This window comes from Electrona antarctica, assembly GCF_951216825.1.
Source record: "Electrona antarctica genome assembly, contig: scaffold_25, whole genome shotgun sequence".
Classification (NCBI taxonomy): domain Eukaryota; kingdom Metazoa; phylum Chordata; class Actinopteri; order Myctophiformes; family Myctophidae; genus Electrona; species Electrona antarctica.
In genome coordinates this window covers 7,670,906-7,694,488 of record NW_027637034.1, presented here as the reverse complement: position 1 = coordinate 7,694,488, position 23,583 = coordinate 7,670,906, and the positions used below count along the sequence as shown (strand labels likewise).

The 23,583-nt window shown below is 43.6% G+C and overlaps 2 protein-coding genes across 3 annotated transcripts in view; one reads left to right on the top strand and one right to left on the bottom strand.

Moving 5' to 3' along the window:
• Positions 1-23,583, bottom strand: part of LOC306919233 (uncharacterized protein) — a gene marked incomplete at its 3' end in the record, with an annotated part of 270,701 nt that overhangs the window by 39,250 nt on the left and 207,868 nt on the right. The window lies entirely within an intron of this gene.
• Positions 4,350-21,665, top strand: LOC306919337 (uncharacterized protein). 2 transcript variants are annotated; one of them, XM_079532134.1, is made up of 5 exons: positions 4,350-4,548; positions 6,217-6,408; positions 13,568-13,711; positions 17,022-17,444; positions 20,102-21,665. In XM_079532134.1, exons 2-5 carry the CDS (start codon positions 6,225-6,227, stop codon positions 21,184-21,186), a joined length of 1,836 nt encoding a protein of 611 aa, XP_079388260.1. In that variant the 5' UTR covers positions 4,350-4,548; positions 6,217-6,224; the 3' UTR covers positions 21,187-21,665. The 2 variants fall into 2 exon arrangements, with proteins under 2 accessions (XP_079388260.1, XP_079388259.1); XM_079532133.1 differs by having other exon boundaries at positions 13,556-13,711.

Sequence of the window (23,583 nt, the reverse complement as noted above, 5' to 3'; positions counted from 1 at the left end):
CGTGTGTGAGAGTTGGTCAGGTGACCTTGAATCATTAACAAAGTATCATTTTCACCTGGGCTAGTCTATGCAAACGCAAACAGTATTGAAAGTTATATGCCCACTGACTGTCAATGACAGAACGTATGTCCGAACAAATTGCTCTATCGCAAAAAGTAAAAGTCGAATGCGATTTTTGTTTTTGCCGTGAGTGACCCGAGGCATTGAGGTACGCCGCGTGCGATCGTGGTATTGGTACGATAAAAAAACGTGGTTATAAGAGCGAGTTAAGAATTGTGCTTGTGATGAAAAAATTGCTGACTCATTCAGGTATTTAACATGGAGTTTATGACACAGTATGATGGTACACCTGTCGCTTTCAGGGCTGTAGTTCACGTACTGTATGTATCTGGGCTATGGTTGTGACATTGGGTGAAAGAGGACGAGTGTGGCTACAAAATTACCGAAACCCATGCGTGTAAAGTGAATATTTTGGCCGTGAGGACAATTTGTTCGGAGAATTTCGGTACAGTCTTCACATTGGCTTCTCACTCTAACCAGCTCTCTCTCTGGGCGTGCGACACTCTGAGTCGAGATTATTGCTCAGACCACACACACTTTGAACTGCGATAGCGGGCAAACCGTGCAACGTATTCGAATTCCGTCTGAACCACCACAAAGTCGATGGCCTCGTGTGCTGTTTGACGTTTAAATCGTGTTTCTACGTAACAGTATGCCAGAGCAATGTGGCTCCAAAGTAACGTGTCGTTTTCTGTTTTTACCCGCGTCTCCCCATCGACTTTGAATGGGGCATTTTTCGCGTCGTTTATTGCGAATTACGTGGGCACGGTAACGCGAATCGGAAAGAAAAGCACAAGCACACCATTCCCGGCCGAGCCGCACGTTTTGATGTATATATTGCGGGGCTTTGGTAAACCGTGCGGCCGGCCATAGACGTCGAAGTTTCGCGTATTGGTGATTATTATTCTGGGTGCCTGCCATGCAATGGCAGAAACACAGGTTGAAATCTAAAACGCATACTTAATCGTAATAATCATCAATACGCGAAACTTCGACGTCTACGGCCGGCCGCACGGTTTGCCAAAGCCCCGCAATATATACATCAAAACGTGCGGCTCGGCCGGGAATGGTGTGCTTGTGCTTTTCTTTCCGATTCGTGTTACCGTGCCCACGTAATTCGCAATAAACGACGCGAAAAATGCCCCATTCAAAGTCGATGGGGAGACGCGGGTAAAAACAGAAAACGACACGTTACTTTGGAGCCACATTGCTCGGGCATACTGTTACGTAGAAACACGATTTAAACGTCAAACAGCACACGAGGCCATCGACTTTGTGGTGGTTCAGACGGAATTCGAATACGTTGCACGGTTTGCCCGCTATGGCAGTTCAAAGTGTGTGTGGTCTGAGCAATATTCTCGACTCAGAGTGTCGCACGCCCAGAGAGAGAGCGGATCAGAGTGAGAAGCCAATGTGAAGACTATACCGAAATTCTCCGAACAAATCGTCCTCACGGCCAAAATATTCACTTTACACGCATGGGTTTCGGTAATTTTGTAGCCACACTCGTCCTCTTTCACCCAATGTCACAACCAAAGCCCAGATACATACAGTACGTGAACTACAGCCCTGAAAGCGACAGGTGTACCATCATAATGTGTCAAAAACTCCATGTTAACTGCCTGAATGAGTCAGCAATTTTTTCATCACAAGCACAATTCTTAACTCGCTCTTATAACCACGTTTTTTATCGTACCAATACCACGATCGCACACGGCGTACCTCAATGCCTCGGGTCACTCACGGTGAAAACAAAAATCGCATTCGACTTTTACTTTTTGCGATAGAGCAATTTGTTCGGACATACCTGTCATTGACAGTCAGTGGGCTTTTAACATTCAATACTGTTTGCGTTTGCATAGACTAGCCCAGGTGAAAATGATACTTTGTTAATGATTCAAGGTCACCTGACCAACTCTCACACACGCGCGCACACACGCACATGCACGCACATGCACGCACATGCAGACATGTGCACGCACACACACACATTGAAAGTCAATAGAGAAATTCGGGGAAACACGTAACTCTGTCATTTCTCAACCGTTTCGGACGCGGGGCGGCTCGCCAGAACCGGGCCGCCCCCCTGAGCGAAACCAAAGGAAACCAAACCCCTTAGCATGTTAGCATATTAGCATGTTAGCATTAGCATGTTAGCATTAGCATGTTAGCATGTTAACATTAGCATGTTAGCATTAGCATGTTAGCATGTTAGCATTAGCATGTTAGCATTAGCATGTTAGCATGTTAGCATTAGCATGTTAGCATGTTAGCATGTTAGCATTAGCATGTTAGCATGTTAGCCTTAGCATGTTAGCATTAGCATATTAGCATGTTAGCATTAGCATGTTAGCATATTAGCATGTTAGCATTAGCATGTTAGCATGTTAGCATTAGCATGTTAGCATTAGCATGTTAGCATGTTAGCATTAGCATGTTAGCATTAACATGTTAACATGTTAGCATTAGCATGTTAGCATTAGCATGTTAGCATTAGCATGTTAGCACGTTAGCATTAGCATGTTAGCATGTTAGCATGTTAGCATTAGCATGTTAGCATGTTAGCCTTAGCATGTTAGCATTAGCATGTTAGCATTAGCATGTTAGCATGTTAGCATTAGCATGTTAGCATGTTAGCATTAGCATGTTAGCATGTTAGCATGTTAGCATTAGCATGTTAGCATTAGCATGTTAGCATGTTAGCATTAGCATGTTAGCCTTAGCATGTTAGCATTAGCATATTAGCATGTTAGCATTAGCATGTTAGCATATTAGCATGTTAGCATTAGCATGTTAGCATGTTAGCATTAGCATGTTAACATTAGCATGTTAGCATTAGCATGTTAACATGTTAGCATTAGCATGTTAGCATTAGCATGTTAGCATTAGCATTAGCATGTTAGCATTAGCATGTTAGCATGTTAGCATGTTAGCATGTTAGCATGTTAGCATTAGCATGTTAGCATGTTAGCATTAGCATGTTAGCATGTTAGCATTAGCATGTTAGCATGTTAGCATTAGCATTTTAGCATGTTAGCATGTTAGCATTAGCATGTTAGCATGTTAGCATTAGAATGTTGGTGGCAACGTAATGTGCAATAAACTTAGACAAAATACCCCATTGAAAGTCAACCAAATGGACCCTTACAGGGTCTGAGAGGCTAAATGTCATCAAATGGTGGTCCGTGGCTCAAATGCTGCACAGACTTGGCGAGCTGCAGGCACCCAGTCAAATTTCCTGAAATTTGTTTCTAGTTATTACTACGATTAAGTATGCGTTTTAGATTTCAACCTGTGTTTCTGCCATTGCATGGCAGGCACCCAGAATAAGGTTTTCAAATAAATGTAGTGGAGTAAAAGTACAATATTTGGATCCAATATGTAGTGAAGTAATAGTGCTAAAGTAGCCTACACATAGGCTACTTGTATTACAAAATTATAATTAAGTACAGTACACAAGTAAATGTACTTAGTTGCTTTCCACCACTGTCTCTTTTATCTTCAAAATAAATACAGAAGTAAAATCTAACTGAACCAATTGGCTGGCATGGAATTGGAAACAAGCCTAGGTTGATGCTAGACATCAGCATTATAATTACTAAAAGATGTGGGAGAGGAGTAGCTGGGATGAGGGTGTGGCGGAGAAAATAATTTGCATGAGTTGGATTACACGGGGGCGCAGCTGAGGCCATTGTGGTACTGCAGCTAAAACAGCTTCAGAAGCACATAAAGCAATGTCATGGACTGGTTATATCAGAGTGGTGAGTGAGGCTCAAACCATTACAAATATGCTTGAGGGAATATTATATAATATTATATTTTGATATTAAGTATTAAAAACACATACAAATACAATAAGCGACAGTAAAACATAGGTCGACAAAGCACCTTGGACACCATTGGCAACTCGATTTCAAATTGTCAGTTTCGTCAAAAATGTTTAAAAAAAAATTAATATTTGAAAAATAGTCTCAAGTAATGTAAAATACACACGATGTGAACATGCCTTGTGGTGACAGTACATCATTATCAGACTTAATTTGATCCTTCAACTTCTTGTTTATGCCCTAAAATGACTGGATATAGCTAAGCACCCGCTAAGCCTACAGGTTACTATAAAATGACTGGATATATAGGCTATAGCTGTTCCATAGCTGCTCCCCACTGTATTACACTGTACCATGGCTCCCTCTAGTGACCGTTTATATTTAGTGCACCGTACGCTCCAGCAGCGCTAGTGCGCATGTGCACAGTGCACAACATTATGTGAGTTGTGCGGCGGCTCGGTATTAGTTTCGGCAGCTGCTGCTAAAATCCACAGACAGAACAACAATAAGAAGTTTGTTAAAACAACATTATGGCGTCTGACTGTTGACACTTTAATATGCACAGAACACTAAAAGGTGGTTTGAAAACAGTGTGGTCGTTAAGCAGCAGGAGCACGTTTGTTTGTCAGCAGCTAAACTACTGAAAGAAACACAGCTACAGGTAAAAAGAAGAAGGATTCACCACGTTGTGTTTTTACTACATTTATCTTTTAACTTATTGACTCATCTTTTAACATGAGTCGAATGTCTCTCTGCTTGTTTGTTATAAATGTGATCATAATAAACAACCAGTGTAGCAGCAGCAGCAGCAACAATAATACAGTCTATAGGCCTACATTGTTTGGTTGCATCTTGTTGATGCCACTATTATTATTACTAATGTAACCACAACGTTACAGCAATTTGTTGTAGTTATGATACAGTATCCTACATATTTTGATTGTCCACGAATATAACCTTTTTCCTTCTGTTTTAAGATTTTATTTCACATTGTTTAAATGATCATTATAGACTAGCAATAACCTCACCTATCTCCCAGACTCTGTCCCTAGTTAGAGTTCAGAGTATTAATGAATGTAGAATTATGTGCAGGATGCAATTTTTATAGAAATGTGAGGGACTTTGTTTATTTAACTAATTCTTTAAATAGTTTTTTTTTTTTACTCCTCTCTCACACTCTCATGCCAGTGTGCCAGTGCACCCTCCTTTGTGCCAACGTTGGCACTGGTGCCTAAGGTTGCCCAGCCCTGCTGTATGCTCTAGACTAGGGATGGATCCGATTTAGCCCCTCTCGGGACCCTCCATTTGACATTTGGATGTCACTTTACGTAGGGTCCCTATGCATTTATTCCACGCACTATGGTAGGCAGATGTACATACCCTCCGTGCAGGCCGTGCTGCGGCCTTTTGGCGGTGGAGATGTTTCAAAAGAAGCCTAAATCGGCTATAGGAGACAACGGCAACGTGAGAAATTTCATTTGGCGCAGAATCCGTTTAATCTTTGTTTGACCGTTTTGGCTGCTCTGAAATTCTCTCTTCCTTCTTTTCTTGACTTCCCATTGTACTGCCTCCCGCACCGAGAGTGGCTAGCTGCGTGTCCCTACGTTCCTGCCTCTGATCTGCTCGGTCTCAGCTAGCATGTATTCACCAAATCCAACTTACAGTTAGTTAATTTAAAATGTATTTGTGTGTGCTCGTGCTCCGGACAAGTGACTTTTGTGCCCGGACAAGTTAATGGGAAATGTACTTGTCCGCAGGACAAGTCCCTCAAAAAGTTAATGTCAAGCCCTGCAAGCAATGCAAATGTAGATTGTAAACGAGTAGGATATTTACTCTGTCCACTGTAATGTTAATGTGATTGTCAAGTGAACTTAGAGCTCCATGTCTTCATGAACCAAGCATTGAAACCGTACCAACTAAACCTTTGTCATGCTCTATTATTGTGTCAGTCTTAGAATGACCATTCAGGTAATGCATAACATTTGAATTTTTTTCCCTGTCTTGTTCATACGCTGCAAATTTTGCCTCAAACCCACTTTAATGAGTGCTGCCTGCTGGACGAAAGTGGTATGACACTTGGGTGCCGGTGATTTCAGTCCGCTTTTGGCATCCATCTTGGATACTAAAGTATTAGCGTTTATTACCAAGCTAAAATAAGGCCAATCCTTGCTCTAGAAAACGCCAATGTTCCATCCACGATCACTGGATAATCAGAAATGACCTCCGAACACTATCCGAGAATAGTTAAACCACGCTCTAGTAGGCCTAGTAATTCATGAATCCCATAATCTCAAGATTCTTATTAAAGTCCTGATTCACTTGATTTCAGACCGGTGTATGGAGTCCAGACTGCAGGTGAAAATGAACTCTCCAGACTTAGCCAAGGATATTTCTATTAAACAGGAGGAACCTGAAGACATCTCTATTAAACAGGAGGAACCTGAAGACATCTCTATTAAACAGGAGGAACCTGAAGACATCTCTATTAAACAGGAGGAACTTGAAGACCACCCAAACCGTAGTATGTATTTTCACTTGGCCTAAATGTTTTACTGTACCTTACCCTAATCCAAACCTTGATGCTGAGCGGGGAGACATCGTCACTTTGGAATATTTTTCAATACTACCAAGCGATTACACCTTTTTAAAGTGGATTTTCATGACAAGCAACTCAGCGGTCGGTGTAATCGCTGTTCAAAGGTCACTTTAAACATAGGCAGTCTAGCCTGAAAGACGGCCGTAAATTGTCGGCATTCATCCTGTTAAGGATCACATTTTTATTACACAACAAAAATACAAAGAACCACTCTTTAAATAAAATAACCTTTTCCACTTTTTTTTTAACTAAAATGTTTCTGAAATTCCAGCCCAACAAAAATCACTACATAAACATCTTTTTCTTTCTTTCTTTAACATGATAATGTTGACAGGAGTCAGCAGTAGGTTGCGTGCTCTGCTCGCACACATGTAGGCCATCCATTGCCAGCATGTGTGCAAAGCGCAAGTTGGAAGCTCGACAGATCTCTGATTTCAAATCATTCATGTCCAAATAAGGCCTTAAGGTGGCCTTACACTAGCCGATAAACAAGAATGTTTGATATTTGCTCTGCCCCGCTCCGATTATCCTGTAGTGTGTGGTGCTATCAGATTTCAGATTGAAAAAAATCGGCTAGTGTAAGGCCACCTTTAAAAGCACTTTATAGGACCAAAAAGTTATTTTTCGTATTATTGAGGGGCCTCTAGCCCCTCCTATGTCCAGCTTTGAGGGTAAGTGTAAGCACAAAGATTGTCCTAACACAAACATTGAATGCCATTGACAATGAATGGCCAGTTTTGAGTGTTTGTGTTAACACAGACATTGAATGCCATTGACAATGAATGGCCAGTTTTGAGTGTTTGTGTTAACACAAACATTGAATGCCATTTACAATGAATGGCCAGTTTTGAGTGTTTGTGTTAACACAAACATTGAATGCCATTTACAATGAATGGCCAGTTTTGAGCGTTTGTGTTAACACAAACATTGAATGCCATTGGCAATGAATGGTCAGTTTTGAGTGTTTGTGTTAACACAAACATTGAATGCCATTGACAATGAATGGCCAGTTTTGAGTGTTTGTGTTAACACAAACATTGAATGCTATTGACAATGAATGATCAGTTTTGAGTGTTTGTGTTAACACAAACATTGAATGCCATTGACAATTGCAGGTTTTCATAGTAGTCTGCTACCTACAGTCGCAACAGAGACAATAAATGCACCACTGAAGTCCTGTCATCACTGCTCTCTCTCTAGGTCGTCCTCAGACGAGCCCTCCATCGTCGTTTCCAGTCATCCCGGTTCTCCATACATCTGGCCAGTTCGTTGGTACTTTACGCTCCTGCATCGCTCTTGAGTACATCCACATATGTTAGCGTGGGACGTCCTCGTGATCGATTCCCGTGTGTTGGTTCCCAAAGCACCAGTTTGCTGGCTGGCAGTTCTTGATGCCTTTGGCAGTGTCCTGCTAGTCTCATTCTCCTGGCTGCTATTTTCTGGCTCACCCTTGGTAATCCCTCATACAGAGTCTTGTTAGTAACATGTACAGTCTTGCTGATGTTAAGTACTGCACACAGCATTCTGGTGTAGCACCCGTCAAGGGACTTCTGCAGGGTTGGCTTCAGGGTCCAGCATTCACTGCCGTATAGGAGAACAGACTCCACTGTTGCGTAGAAGAAGCTGAGTTTGATTTGTCGGGGGAGATTGGAGTTCCTTACACTGGTCATGCCATTCAGGGCCCTCCATGCAAGTGCCTTCCTCACTTTCAGATCTTGCTCGGTTGAGTTGACCCATGAGCCCAGGTACTTGAAGTCCTTGACTTCCTTCAGCACAGTGCCTCCTGTTGTTGTGAGAGGTGGAAGTTCCGGTGAGATGTTATAGGTGATAACCTCAGTTTTCTTGGCATTTAGCCTAAGACCAACATTGGCACACTCCAGCTCTACTCTGTTCAGGAGTTCCTGAGCTTGTTCCACGTTGTCGGAGAGCAGGCTGATGTCATCCGCATAGTCCAGGTCTGTCAGGACTACTTTTGGATGTCGTCTCGACCTCCTTGGTGTAAGGTTGAAGCCAAGATCCTGCTCTCGTCCACTGATGGCTTTCCTGAGTGCATAGTCCAGGACTATGATGAAGTGGAAGGGAGCTAGGGTATCCCCCTGCATTACCCCAGCCTGGATATCAAACTCCTCGCTGTTGCCATCTGGGGTCACCACCTTGGCCCTTGTTCCTGCATACATGGTCTCTATTGCCCGGAGCAAGTTGGAAGGGACACCGTAGGCCTTAAGGATCTTCACCATTGTGCCTCTGTGAATCGAGTCAAATGCCTTTTTGAAGTCGATGAAGCAGAGAACAGCAGTCAAGTTATCCTTCTTCACCTCCTCAATCATTCTCCTCAGTGCCAAGATCTGTGCTACGGTAGTTCTCCCCTCTCTGAAGCCATTTTGGTTCTCCCTCAGGAGAGGGTCGATGGCATGCCGTATCCTGTTTAGGATCATTCTGTTGTAAACCTTTGCAGTGATACAAGTTAGGCTGATGCCTCGGTAGTTGTCTGGCTTTGAGAGGTCCCCTGCTTTAGGCAGAGACCATATTTCAGAGACCATGTTCATTAGTGCCAGGTTGCAAAACTCCAGGGTGAGGTCATCAAGGTCACAGTTCTTTAGGACCTCTGGGGGTATGCCATCTGGCCCAGCACTCTTGCCCTCCCTCACTGTGGATTTCGCCTTGGAAAGCTCACTGGTCGTGAAGGGACCATCTTCGATGTCCAGGCCCTGGAGGATTGCCGGCACATCCTCCTCAACTCCATCCGCTGCTGTACCCAGGAGCCCCCGGAAGTGGCCGAACCAGGTAGTCACCCTGTCCTCTGGGCTGTGTCCCTCCACCTGTCCCTCCTTAGCTCTCTTCCGCCCAGTCATCTCATTGATGACTCTCCAGGCCTCCCCATATTGCCGTTCACCATGCGCTGCCTGCACTCTTTGTATGCTCTCCATCAGTTCCTCTCCTTTTATGGTGTCGTATGTACTGAAGAGAAACTGCTTGGCTTCATTCAGTACAACACGTCTCTCCACGGTTGGTTCCGTGCTTCCTCCACCCTGCTGCGTGCAGCTACAACCTCCGGATGTCTGGACCGCATGGACACTCTGGCTTTGTCCAGCATTGGCACGCACAGCCTGGTCGCCTCCTCATTCGCAACAACGAATCTCTCGTATTCGCTGCTGGGCTCAGCTCCCTTGTCCAGCTGCCGAAAGCGCTTCCTAACCTCCTCCGTGTACCTGGCTTGCAGGCATGGGTCGGCTGCGAATGCCTTCCAGTCGTGCCGGATCTTGGGGCTTGGCTTGGGGACCCTGAGGCTCAGTCGCACCCTCATGGAGACCACGCGGTGGTCAGAGCCCACAGAGCTGAAAGTGCTGAACGATTCAGCATTCAAGATGGAGCTCCTCCACTTTCGCCTTACAAGTATGTAGTCCAGCTGACGTGCAGTACCTGTGGCTCAGTCTCGGAATGTCCATCTCTTGCCTGTTCTTTTCTGGAACATGGTGTTCGCTGCCAGGAGCTGGTGTTCCATGATGAGGGCGTTTAGGTGTGTGCCATTGCGGTTGGTAGAGTCGTGGTATGGGAAGGGTACGTCCTCTGGACCGAGCCTTGCATTGAAGTCCCCCAGGATTGCCAGGAAGTTGTGTGCTGGGACGTCTCGGACTGCTGTTGCAAGGTCCTCGTAGAACTTCTCCACTTCCACAGATGGTGCCACGTTGGTGGGTGAGTACACGACTATGACTGTTGTTACTGGGTTGCCTGAGAAATCTGCGATGAGGATCCTATCGGTATGGTGGTAAACCCGACGGAGAGCCTTACGTGCCAGAGAACCCAGCATTAGCCCTACACCCCCTGTTGCAGCCTGGGCCTCGTTTCGCCACGCAGATGAAGTGATGAGCGTGCATCTCTCCACTCTGCGGTACACGATCCGCTCTTCAGTGTGCACTCTTCTGTGTTCTTGGATCCCCAGGATCTCTACTCCACACTTCTCAGCACAGTGTGCTAGCTCCACCAATCTTGCTTCTTCTCTCACTGTGCATGCGTTGAAGGTTCCCATTACAAATGGTCTCCGACAACGCAAGAGTGCATTGGACGGGGTGCTGTGATCGGACAGGGCCCTCCCTTGCGGGTTTAAGGTCCTATCGTCAGGGTGTCCTCCGGGAGGAGGACCAGCACCACCGTCCTCTGCGATGTTCCTGCGGACTCCCGCCGCTGGAAGTATAGGATTTGGGATGACTGTGTTCTTCATGGTTGGCTTTACAATGCTAATTAAGGACTGTGGGGCGCAACTCCTCGCAGTCCTGGTTTTAGTTCAGAGTGTCCTTCTCCTAGATGGGTTGCCTTCCACGGCTATGAGCCCCATCTGCCCATGCTATTTGCCCATAGCTGGGACAGTGGTTGGCAGGCGCCAGGGCGTGTCCACACACCGGTGGGCCTGCGCGCCTTGCCTCTGGGGCCCACTGCTGCTCCGAGATCCCCTACAGTTTACCGTGTGTGGCCACAAGGAGGCACTGCAGAAGTCTTGGCGGAGGAGCGGCTTTGTACCAGCAGGAGACTTACGCACTCGGCTCCTCTTTTCACCCTCCGCGAGGAGGGCTAGCCGGCGGCAGTAGCTGAAAGCAGAGTAGCAAGCAGAAGCAGCATGCACAACATGCACTAACTACAAGCACTACTACAGTTCTACTGCACTACGCATCACACAGCCCTGCACGCACGCACGCACACACACACTGCTGCTAGATGACTCATTTGAACACTCATTTGTTTTACCATCATTTTGAAACCTTTTTAAGGCTGTCAAAATTATTGCTTTAATGGTGTTAATCAATTGCGTTAATTAATTGCATTAAAAATATTTAACGTAATTAAATGCATGCGCAGTCTTGACCCGCAGTGTTGTCCCTGTACGCGTTCAATGAATGATCGTTCACAAATCCGTTTATTTTTTGTTGAACTGAACGTACTGTATTTCTGCTTGATGAACGTCATTGTGAACGCGTTCATGCTGGGCATGTGTGAACCACTCTCTGACAGTTCACTTCAAACAGTGTCCCAGATTTCCATAGAGCCTTCTAGGAGAAAACCAGCTAAAACACACCCTAAACATAGAGCCTTCTAGGAGAAAACCAGCTAAAACACACCCTAAACATAGAGCCTTCTAGGAGAAAACCAGCTAAAACACACCCTAAACATAGAGCTTTCTAGGAGAAAACCAGCTAAAACAAAAACACTGAGGTAAACTTGATGTTGGTTGATTAAACACAACGTGCTAGGCTGCCACCGAAAACTAGCTTCCCGTAGCTTATTACTTTTGCGCTGTGTAACGTCGCTTCGGCCAACAAAACACAGCTCTCAAGTGAAGCTTGACTGGTGCTTGACTTGTGCTTCGTTGTACGATGTGTTGCATGCTGAAAATAGTTGATCTACAAGCTCACAACGCATCGCATCCACAATATGTTGTGAGTTTGTAGATCGGCTATTTGCAGGTACGCGGAAATATGCAGAATGTGAGACGTTTATAAACTTTAGCCTTCACAATATTATAGAGCAGCAGTTTATTCAGAGTGACAACGTTTCGATCTAAACGAACGTCATCAGGTATCCTAATAATAAAGGTTGTTTAGACCGAAACGTTCTCACTCTAAATAAACTGCTGCTCTATAAGTGAAGACAGTGTGCGGGACCCTTTTCTTCTCATGATTTGCATTCGGTTGCTGGCTCCTACAGACCTGTCCTTGTAGGTGTGCACAAGGCCTTTTCTCTACAAAGCTTTTGAAGTATAATTACTACAAAGAGAGACTGCTTTTCCTCTCTATAAAGCTCATGAACAAACTTCTAATACTTAGGCAAAAGTACTCAGGATAAACGCGGAGGCAGACAGATGAATGAGGGTTTCCCGAGTCCAGATTTATTGTAAAGACGAAGTACAGCTCATAGCCATGGGGCCAGAGCCCCATGCCTACATCCTTCAGCCTGTCGGCTCCAGGACTTCTAACTCTTACAAACATTTGCAATAGACTTTATACAGGCCCAAATCCCAATACACATTTGAAACAGACAGTCGTTAACACCCAAACCAAAATGTCTGGACAGGTCACAGGAAGCACAACAAGAGACCTCTGGTCTAAATGCTCCTAGATCAAAGTAGGCCTAGCTATTTAGCATAGGTGCAAGCTGTGAAGAATGGTGCCTGAATGTCTAGCCTGTTGGTCCTGTAGCCTCTCACTCATGAGGAGAGATGAGACACTTTTAGTTTAGAACAATTTAGTTTATGTCTAGTTTAACATGATGTAGGCTATATTGATGAAATGTGGTTCCACCAGATACGACACTTTCACAAACCTGGGCTTCCATAACACCTCAACAGTGCCACAGGCTGATCACCAACCTTCCAACGCCCCGTTGATGAAATAATTTGTTCAAAAGTAGCCCAGACCAAGTATTAACTGCATACATTAATATTCTTTTCAGATGGTCGACATTTCTCGTTTAAAAAAATCATTTTTTTAGTGGTCTCGTAAAATATTCTAATTCATTGAGATAGGACTTTTTGATTTTCATGAGCTGTACGCCATAATCATCAATATTAAAACAATAAAAGGCTTCAATTATTTCAGTTGTTGTGTAATAAATCTAAAATATATAAAGGTTTATTTATTTTTATTACATTATGGCAAATAATGAACTTTTTCAGATTATTCTAATTCGTTGGGATGGACCTGTATATCTTCGGGATTAATTAATTAATTAGTTAATATCGTTACATGCCTAGTGGGCACCTAACCATTGTACATGGGCACCTCAGAGTTAAATTGGCTTTTTTTCCCAAAAATGTAAAATAAATAAATATGGAATTAATTTGTATTGTATAATGTAATGTGTGGACTAGGCATGCCACGGTATGAGATTGTACAGTACGGTACGGTGCCGGTATTGATAACCTATACCTCGGTATTCCACGGTATTTAGATTAAAAAAAAAAGAAAAAAAGATTGTCTAGTGACTACCCCCACCTCCTTATAAGCCCTTCTTTGTTGCCCATATTGTCTTTTCAATAACACCCTTACTGAATGATAAGTAGCCTACAATCTGTTTATACCAGTGATTTCCACAGAGCACCACAGGGAGAGGTCTACAGTATCTAGAGAGATGGCCTCCAAAAGACACTCAACGTTTTCAGAGGAACAGCCAGAGACGGGCGAGGGACGTGGACCGTTTGATGCAATGATGCAACCTGTTGTAAAGTTGTACCGTATAGGTATGTGCTGTTTTAAGGGATATTTCACTTTCAACATAATTGTTTATCATCTACTCAGGCTTTTGTGAACGCACCGGGAGCAGTTTTTAACGCCCCCATCACCCAGGACAAAGTTCTTTGTCCTTTCTATTAGTAACGCCCGACGCCCAGGACAAAGTTTGATCCAAAAGACGAAGTTTATTGATCATTGCTTAGACCAGTCATTAGTCCTACAACTACAACCTATCTCAAACCCTCACCCTAAACCTAACCTCCCACGGGGCAGCACACCTAAACCTAACCTTAACCCATGTCTAACCAATGACTAGTCTAAACTAAGTATGCACCCCTAGTGGGACGTCATCGAAAATGTTCCTCCCCTGTTTAGCCGACGACAACGAAAATCTTAAAACGTTAACAAAAGTAAGAGGAGAGATCAAATTACTCCGGTTTTAACCTCACTGAACTGGCTCCCTGTGGTTTTTAGGATTGATTTTAAAATGAAATTATGAAGCTCGTAATGGTCTTGCACCTTCTTATCTCCATGATTGTCTGCTTCGATATGTCCCTAACCCCCCCCCCCCCCCCCCAGATTTGCCTGATTTGCCACTGTTTTATGCTCTTTGCTACTATCCTATTGTTTTAACTGCCTGCCTGTTTAAATGTTGTTGTTTGTTTAGATTGTTTTTAGTTTTTTGCCATTTTCAGCCAATATCACGATAACACTATTTTGCTTCGTTTTTATATTCTTTTTTTTTTATATATATAAGCTAGATAATCAATTTGCAATTTTGCTGATAGACTATTCGTCTTTTATGCAGGTAGATAGATGTTGGTCTATCATGTGACATTTTGTGCAGGGCAGGCTGCTCGATGGTGAATTAGTATTGTAACATACTAATTCACCTGCGAAATGTGTTACTACTGCCACAGGTCGACGGGTGTATGTAGGCTAAAAAGGCTTTAGGAAAAACGGGTTTGCTTAAACGTATTCATGCAGGAGGCCTTACGTGCGCAATGAGGCTGTGCTCTAGTCTAGTTTTTCTATGTCTATAATGTTGTGTTTCCCAAAAAAGGACATGGTGCCCGATTGGCTGCCATGCCGTGCATGTGTGCAATGTGTGCATGTGTGCAAGTGTGCATGTGTGCATGTGTGCATGTGTGCAAGCGCTACACTCCTGTTCAAGTAACGTGTGACACACACTTTAATTTCTTTTGGAAACCCAGCTATTGTAAGAACTGGAGTCACCACTACATCCGCACTATAAAATATGTGACACCCTGTCAAAAATCATCTATTATTGGAACATGTTTGTTGAAACTTCCAACAACCTGTTCGAGTGTTTGTGTCAATTATTGTTTTCTGTTTTCTTTAATTGTGTAGTGTTCTTATTTTGCCATAACCTTCTGTTGAACACTTGATACTTATTTGTAACTATTCAATGCAACATTATACTCTATAAGAATGAAAATACATTGCTTGGATGCACCTGGGACGTATCCGCAGTGATGTATCCCAAGGTCATCGTGGGTTTCGGGTCTCGCGAACATCAAGGTCATCGTGGGTTTCGGGTCTCGCGAACATCAAGTCCCGACTTATGTCCCAGTAGCTACCCTCGATCAGACCCACTAGGGAAAGACCAGGGACACAATCCGTTGAATCCACTCCGGAACTACTCTGCCGGGACTGGGAGGTACAATTCTGGCATGTGGAGGGACTAGGCTCTGTGGGTTGACTCCTGTCCGGGCCCCTTCTACGTCTCACCAGGTCCACTCATGCTCTCACCAGGAGTACCGCCAGGACCTGTGCGTTGCACCAGACTCCCAGCACCAGACACTTCATTCAGGAGTGGTGGTTTCTTGAGCCGCAATGGTTCTGCATGCTCCACCTGGGCAACGGTGGTACTGCAGGCTCCGCTTGCGGCTCGAATGGCCCTCCTAAAGGCCTCGCCAAAGGTTTTTGGGCTTCCTCCTCATGGAGGATGCAGGCTGGGGCGCCAACCCATACTGCTCCCGAGGTGCCGTCTACATTCTGGCTGTCACCCATCTCTCCGGTGGTCACCAGACTATACCTGGTTGTCACATAGTCTATTCCTATGAGTCACTATAAATAGAATACCTCAGAACGAAAATACATCGCTTGGATGCACCTGGGACGTATCCTTGGTAATGGGTCGAAAGGTCATTAGGGTTTCGGGTCTCACAAACATCATACCCCTCACTCGGGTGACCCAGCCGGGGTGATAAGGTCCGGACTTACGTCCCAATAGCTACCCTCGATCAGACCCACTAGGGAAAGACCAGGGACACAATCCGTTGAATCCACTCCGGAACTACTCTGCCGGGACTGGGAGGTACAATTCTGGCATGTGGAGGGACAAGGCTCTGTGGGTTGACTCCTGTCCGGGCCCCTTCTACGTCTCACCAGGTCCACTCATGCTCTCACCAGGAGTACCGCCAGGACCTGTGCGTTGCACCAGACTCCCAGCACCTGACACTTCATTCAGGAGTGGTGGTTTCTTGAGCCGCAATGGTTCTGCATGCTCCACCTGGGCAACGGTGGTACTGCAGGCTCCACTTGCGGCTCGAATGGCCCTCCTAAAGGCCTCGCCGAAGGTTTTTGGGCTTCCTCCTCATGGAGGATGCAGGCTGGGGCGCCAACCCATACTGCTCCCGAGGTGCCGTCTACATTCTGGCTGTCACCCATCTCTCCGGTGGTCACCAGACTATACCTGGTTGTCACATAGTCTATTCCTATGAGTCACTATAAATAGAATACCTCAGAACGAAAATACATCGCTTGGATGCACCTGGGACGTATCCTTGGTAATGTATCGAAAGGTCATCAGGGTTTCGGGTCTCACAAACATCATACCCCTCACTCGGGTGACCCAGCCGGGGTGATAAGGTCCCGACTTACGTCCCAATAGCTACCCTCGATCAGACCCACTAGGGAAAGACCAGGGCCACACGATCCATTGGATCCACTCCAGAACTACTCTGCCGGGACTGAGAGGTACAAATATGGCATGTGGAGGGACTAGGCTCTGTGGGTTGACTCCTGTCTGGGCCCCTCCTACGTCTCACCAGGTCCACTCCTGCTCTCACTAGGAGTACTGCCAGGACCTGTGCGTTGCACCAGACACTTTATTCAGGAGAATAAAATAAATAATGACTAATATTTACCCGGACAAGTGACTCAGGGGGCTCAAAAATGTAATGTCGAGCGTCTATGTGTATGAGCACGGGATGTGATGTATGAGGATGTATGATGATAAGAGCACCCCTTCACTTCACGTGAGTGTGATGTTTTTGTTTTCTTTATTTCTAGCCGCCGCACACCTCCCTGTGTGTAAAGAGGAGGTTTTCAATGAACAACAGGAGAGGAGCTCCAGTCTGGTCCAGGAGGAACCACAACCTCCACAGATTAAAGAGGAACATGAGGAGCTACTTCAAAGACCAGAGGAGTCTGATGAGTCAACGTTGACATTACTAGCAGTGAAAAGTGAAGATGGTCATGGTGATGAAAACAGAGGGACAGAGCCTGTAGCCAGCACTTCAACTCAACACATGAAAACACAAGCTGATGTAGAAGACTGTGGAACATCACAACCAACTAGTGACGACCAACTCCTCTCTTCACACTGTTCTGAATCTGACACTGAAGACAGTGATGAGTGGGAGGAGAACAGTGAAGATCAGTCAACTGAATCTGACACTGAAGACAGTGATTATTGTTTGGAGACCAGTGAAGGTCAGTCAACTTCAAACACACTGAAATCACACAAGACTCAACATGTGGAAGGACAAAGATTGTCTTTGAGCAGCAAGCTGTTCCAGGACCTGAAAAGCCCTTTAATTGTGACATGTTTGGTAAAGGTTGTTCTCATAAAGGTGGTCTAAAAACACACATGAGGACTCATACAGGGGAAAAGCCGTTTACTTGTACAGTTTGTGGAAAAGGCTGGGCTCAGAGTGGTAATCTAAAAGCACACATGAGGACTCATACAGGGGAAACTCTGATTACTTGTAATGTGTGTGGTAAAGGTTTTAACACGAGTAGCAATCTAAAATCACACATGAGGACTCATACAGGAGTAAAAGCCTGTAGACGCAAGCGTGCTCATACAGGGGAAAAGCCCTTTACTTGTGGTGTGTGTGGTAAAGGCTATTCTAAGAATAGTGAGCTAAAACAACACATGAGGACTCACACAGGGGAGAAACCCTTTACTTGTGATGTGTGTGGTAAAGGCTGTTCTCAGAATAGTGAGCTAAAAGAACACATGAGGACTCACACAGGGGAAAGCCCTTTATTTTTGATGTGTGTGGTAAAGGCTGTTCTCAGGCTGGTGATCTAAAAAAACACATGAGGACTCACACCGGAGAAAAGCCCTTTACTTGCCACGTTTGTGGCAAAGGTTTTGCTAGAAAGACTACTTTAAAAGAACACTTGAAGATTCATACAGGGGAAACGCTGTTTACTTGTAAAGTGTGTGGTAAAGGTTTTACTACGAGGAGTAGTTTAAAAATACACATGAGGACTCATACAGGGGAAAAGGCGTTTACTTGTAGTTGTAACGTGTGTGGTAAACGTTTTGCTACGAGTCGTGATCTAAAATCACACATGAGGAAACATACAGGGGTACACCCCTTTACTTGTAGCATGTGTGGTCGAGGCTGCGCTTCTAGTAGTAAACTTAAAGAACACATGAGGACTCACACAGAGGTAAAGCCCTTTACTTGTAACGTGTGTGGTAAAGGCTGTTCTCTGATTGCTTATCTAAAAATACACATGCGTACTCATACAGGGGAAAAGCCCTTTACTTGTAACGTGTGTGGTAAAGGCTGTTCTCACATTAGTCAACTAAAAACACACATGAGGACTCACACAGGGGAAAAGCCCTTTACTTGTATTGTGTGTGGCAATGGATTTGCTCAAAGTGCTCATCCAAAAAAACACATGAAGACTCATACAGGGGGGGAAACCCTTTAGTTGCAGTTAGGGGCAAATGCTTGGGTCAAAATGCACATCTGAAGCAAATGATAAATACAGGGAAGAAGTGGTTAGTTGTATTGTAATAAATGCACATTTTCCCCATGAACCCATTTGAGTTGACACATGATATAACACAGACAATTGAATGATCCTTCATTCTAATCCACACAATGGCAAGTGATAGATACTAAAACATTGGAATTACATAATCTGACAATATCAACATGACTGATTAAAGAACACCACGATTAACTTTTTTATATTGATTATCTTTTGTATGTAAAACCTATATAAACTTGGCGCAAAACGTTTGGACATTTTGCCTTAGGTAGATTATTTCTCGATTGTAACACTGTTTTAGGCATTGACCTTTTATACCGTTGGACATCAAAATACTTCCTTAACCGTTTCCGTACATAGGACGTGTCAGCACGTCCTAGGGAATGGAACCAAGAGTTGCCTACGACGTCTGAGGACGTCCTAGCGCATCCTCAATGATACGGGGTGAGATAAGAATATTCTGAATTTTTCCCTTTTTTTTTATTTGTCAGTACGCTTCTCGGCTATCGTATGCTCCGCTCTGTCCCCATGTTAGCTTATCATTGAGTTAGCCGTTAGTGCGGCGGAAAGAATGACTCGTCTCTCCTAATCCAGGGCGCTTTCCGTGGTGTTGAACGGATCGATATACTGGTGTATAAACTAAAACGATCGCAATGTAAGCTAGCAATGTAAAGTGAACTTTTTTTAGTAGATTGTTTCCGGGTCATGGCTTTCCGAGTAAAAGCGGCCATGTTGTTCCGGCACCCCAGAGCTCCTATTTTGAAGGACTTCTGGCACTGATTGTGTTAATGTCAACAAAGTCCATGATCACAACACCAGACCAACACGTTCAACCCAGATTTGTCTCCAACAAGGGGTTAAATGTATTTTGTACCTATGGAGCAGTGGTTCCCAAACTGGTGCGTGCAGCACTTGTGGTATGCGGGCGCCTTCTAGGGGGTGTGTGACATGAAAAGGCTAATGGTGGTGCTATGGTTTTCTTTTAAATATATTAACATATGCCAATATGGCAAATATACTCAGAATATAGCCTATGCTGCATATTACGCCATAGTCAGGTATGTGGATGAATAGGAAATATGTCTCTATATAGCTTATGCCATTTATATTTCCATGTGGGTCCCATGTGTCAGGAGGTAACAGGGGGTGCATGGCCACCAGAGAATACATACTGGTGAGAAACCCTATGGATGTGATCAGTGTATTTGTTTTATTCAAGGTATTTGTTTTATTATTAGAATTGTCTACAAAGAAGGTATCATCTATTGTGTTAATGCATTCGTATTTGCTACTTATCATTAAGTAGTGTCTACTACCTCTAAACAACATTCCCTTCGTCTGTGTCTCCAATACAGTGTTGCATCATCAGTCTGACTGCCCTGACCTACAAGAGGTGAAGGAACAAAGAAGCTTGACAAAGAAAAAACACCATTGCTGTGATCAGTGTGGACAAGACTTCTCTGAAATGTCCAGCCTTAAAAGACACCAGAGAAATCACACTGGAGAAAAACCCTATGGATGTGATCAGTGTGGACATCACTTCTCTCGAATGTCTACCCTTAGAAGCCACCAGAGAATTCACACTGGAGAGAAACCCTATGGATGTGATCAATGTGGACAACACTTCTCTACAATAGGGAACCTTAAAACACACCAGCGAATCCACACTGGAGAGAAACCATATGGATGTGATCAGTGTGGACAACACTTCTCTCAATTGATCAACCTTAAAACACACCAGAAAATTCACACTGGAGAAAAACCATATGGATGTGATCAATGTGGACAACACTTCTCTCTAATGTCCAGCCTTAAAACACACCAGAAAATTCACACTGGAGAGAAACCCTATGGATGTGATCAGTGTGGACGACACTTCTCTCGATTGGCCCACCTTAAAACACACCAGAGAATCCACACTGGAGAGAAACCATATGGATGTGATCAGTGTGGACAACACTTCTCTGAAATGTCCAGCCTTAAAAGACACCAGAGAATTCACACTGGAGAAAAACCCTATGGATGTGATCAGTGTGGACAACACTTCTCTGAAATGTCCAGTCTTAAAAGCCACCAGATAATTCACACTGGAGAGAAACCCTATGGATGTGATCAATGTGGACAACACTTCTCTAAAATAGGGAACCTTAAAACACACCAGCGAATCCACACTGGAGAGAAACCATATGTATGTGATCAGTGTGGACAACACTTCTCTCAATTGATCAACCTTAAAACACACCAGAAAATTCACACTGGAGAGAAACCCTATGGATGTGATCATTGTGGACAACACTTCTCTCGAATGTCCAGCCTTAAAAAACACCAGAGAATTCATACTGGAGAGAAACCCTATGGATGTGATCAGTGTGGACAACACTTCTCTGAAATGTCCAGCCTTAAAATACACCATAGAATCCACACTGGAGAGAAACCCTAGCTATGGATGTGATCAGTGTGGACAATACTTCTCTGAAATGTACAATCTTAAAAGACACCATAGAATCCACACTGGAGAGAAACCATATGGATGTGATCAGTGTGGACAACACTTCACTCAATTGGCCCACCTTAAAACACACCAGAGAATTCACACTGGAGAGAAACCCTAGTGTTTACATTATGACAAGAGCTTAGCACATCCACGTAAAGTGTTGTATGATGATCTTTTTTCAATTTTTTTAATTACACGTAAACTTGTATATCCTACTGTTTAAATTACCTGTTCTTTTTTTGGGTATTTCTTATTCACTGGGTCTTTCAGAGAAATTGTTAAAACCGAAAAGTATAGTGGTGACTTTGTGTTGGAGTCTGTTAGAGCCTCTTTTTTCACCCATTGCATCAATCTATCTACATTATTTAATGATTTATTTCGGCTTCATTACATCTGACGCTACATGTTTCATTATTTTGATACTACTGTTATACTGTATACTGAACATGTCACACCAACATTATGCTGCAGATAGAAATAAAAGTCTCAATATTCAACTTCATTCTCAATCGTATCCTTTGTTTTACTGCCATTTGACCTGCAGAGTTTCTGTAAATTAGATTTAGATTAACTTTGTTCACACTTGTTCAGACACACATTTTATTTTTAGGCCATGCTTGGAAGAACAATCCTGTTCAAATTCAGTTTCTACGAGAACATGGGTCCCATTTCATAATGTGCCCCATGTTCTTGTAGAAACTGAACATGAAGGTCTATGATTGGATTGATTGCAAGTTTGCAACAGGATTACACATTAAACATTTGGGCTCATATGGTTTTCATTAAGCTTTATTCTACACTTCCCCATATTCACTTCCTCCATAATGTCCAAAATACACCAGATAATCCACATTCAGAGAGAAATTCATTGCAATGTGTGTGGAGAAGCTTTTAGTCCATCAAATTATTTAGAATTTCACAAGGTTGCATACACTGGATTTAAACTGTTCCCTTGTGGGAGAGTAGGCTATTACATCCATTGTTTCAAATGGTGTATTGTTATTTCTTTGTAGCTGTCCTTATAATAATTCCATGGGTTTCAGTTACAGCAACTTACAGCAAGTTACTATTATATTTCCTTTTGACTTGCGTATATTTAGTAAAATAAATCAATCCTACACCCACACACACACACACACACACACACACTGGGACTGTTCAACACCCCAGGTCCAAACTGACTCAGGAACAGCCTTATGATACTGACTGACTGACTGACTGCTCAACACCCCAGGTACAAACTGACCTAGGGACAGCCTTATGATACTGACTGTTCAACACCCCAGGTACAAACTGACCCAGGAACAGCCTTATGATACTGACTGACTGCTCAACACCCCAGGTACAAACTGACCCAGGGACGGCCTTATGAATTATGATACTGACAATCTTTCTGCCGGGTCAGCTTTTATGACGCACAAGGCACCGGTCGTTGTGTTAAAATGCTTTAGCTAGTGGGACGCACCGAGCAAAGCAAGTAAACAGCCTAGCACAAAACAATTACTCTACCTTAGTACAATTTAGGCATTTAGCAGACGCTCTTAATCCAGAGCGATTTATAGTAAGCAAGAACAACACATTGTAATACATCACATACATAGAAATTGCCATCATGGACCATCACTTTAGTTGAGTATTTCCACACTTACTCCACTACATCTTAGATCAAAATATTGCACTGTTGCTCCACTACATGTACTTGAAAACTTGAGTTAACTGTTTTGTTATTACAAAACATACATTAACCATTTCAGCCCTATATACATTTCGGTCTTTTGAAAATAACAGATCTACAAGCTCACGATGTGTCACAATGAGACACATCGTGAGGTTGTAGATCTGTTATTTCCCTGTATTCAAAGGATTTTCATGCGATGTATACATTTGAAAACTTGTGAAATGAGACATTCTGCACAATGAGTACTTTCTACTTTAAGTCACATTTTGATATACTTTTGTAGCCTACCTTTACTCAACAAAATGTTGATTATCTGACTTTTACTTGTAACAGGGTATTTCTACGTACATTGGAGTACTTGGTAACACTTTACTTTAAGGGACAAATTCATACACGTAATTAAGGCTTAATTAGGCCTTAATTAAGGCTTAATTAAGGCTTGGGTGATGCATTAGTTATCATGAACTATCATTAAATCATCATTAATTCCTTGTCTTCTTCAATCAATTAATGCTTAAGTAACCCATTACTTAACCATTACTTAACCTCCGTTAATCTATCAGTAGTTAAGCCTGTTACTTAATGTGGTGTGTTTGTAGATCTGTTATTATCGGTCAGTTCTATGCCCAGGATGGGTGCTCATAGGCGGGTAGGATTAGTGAGTT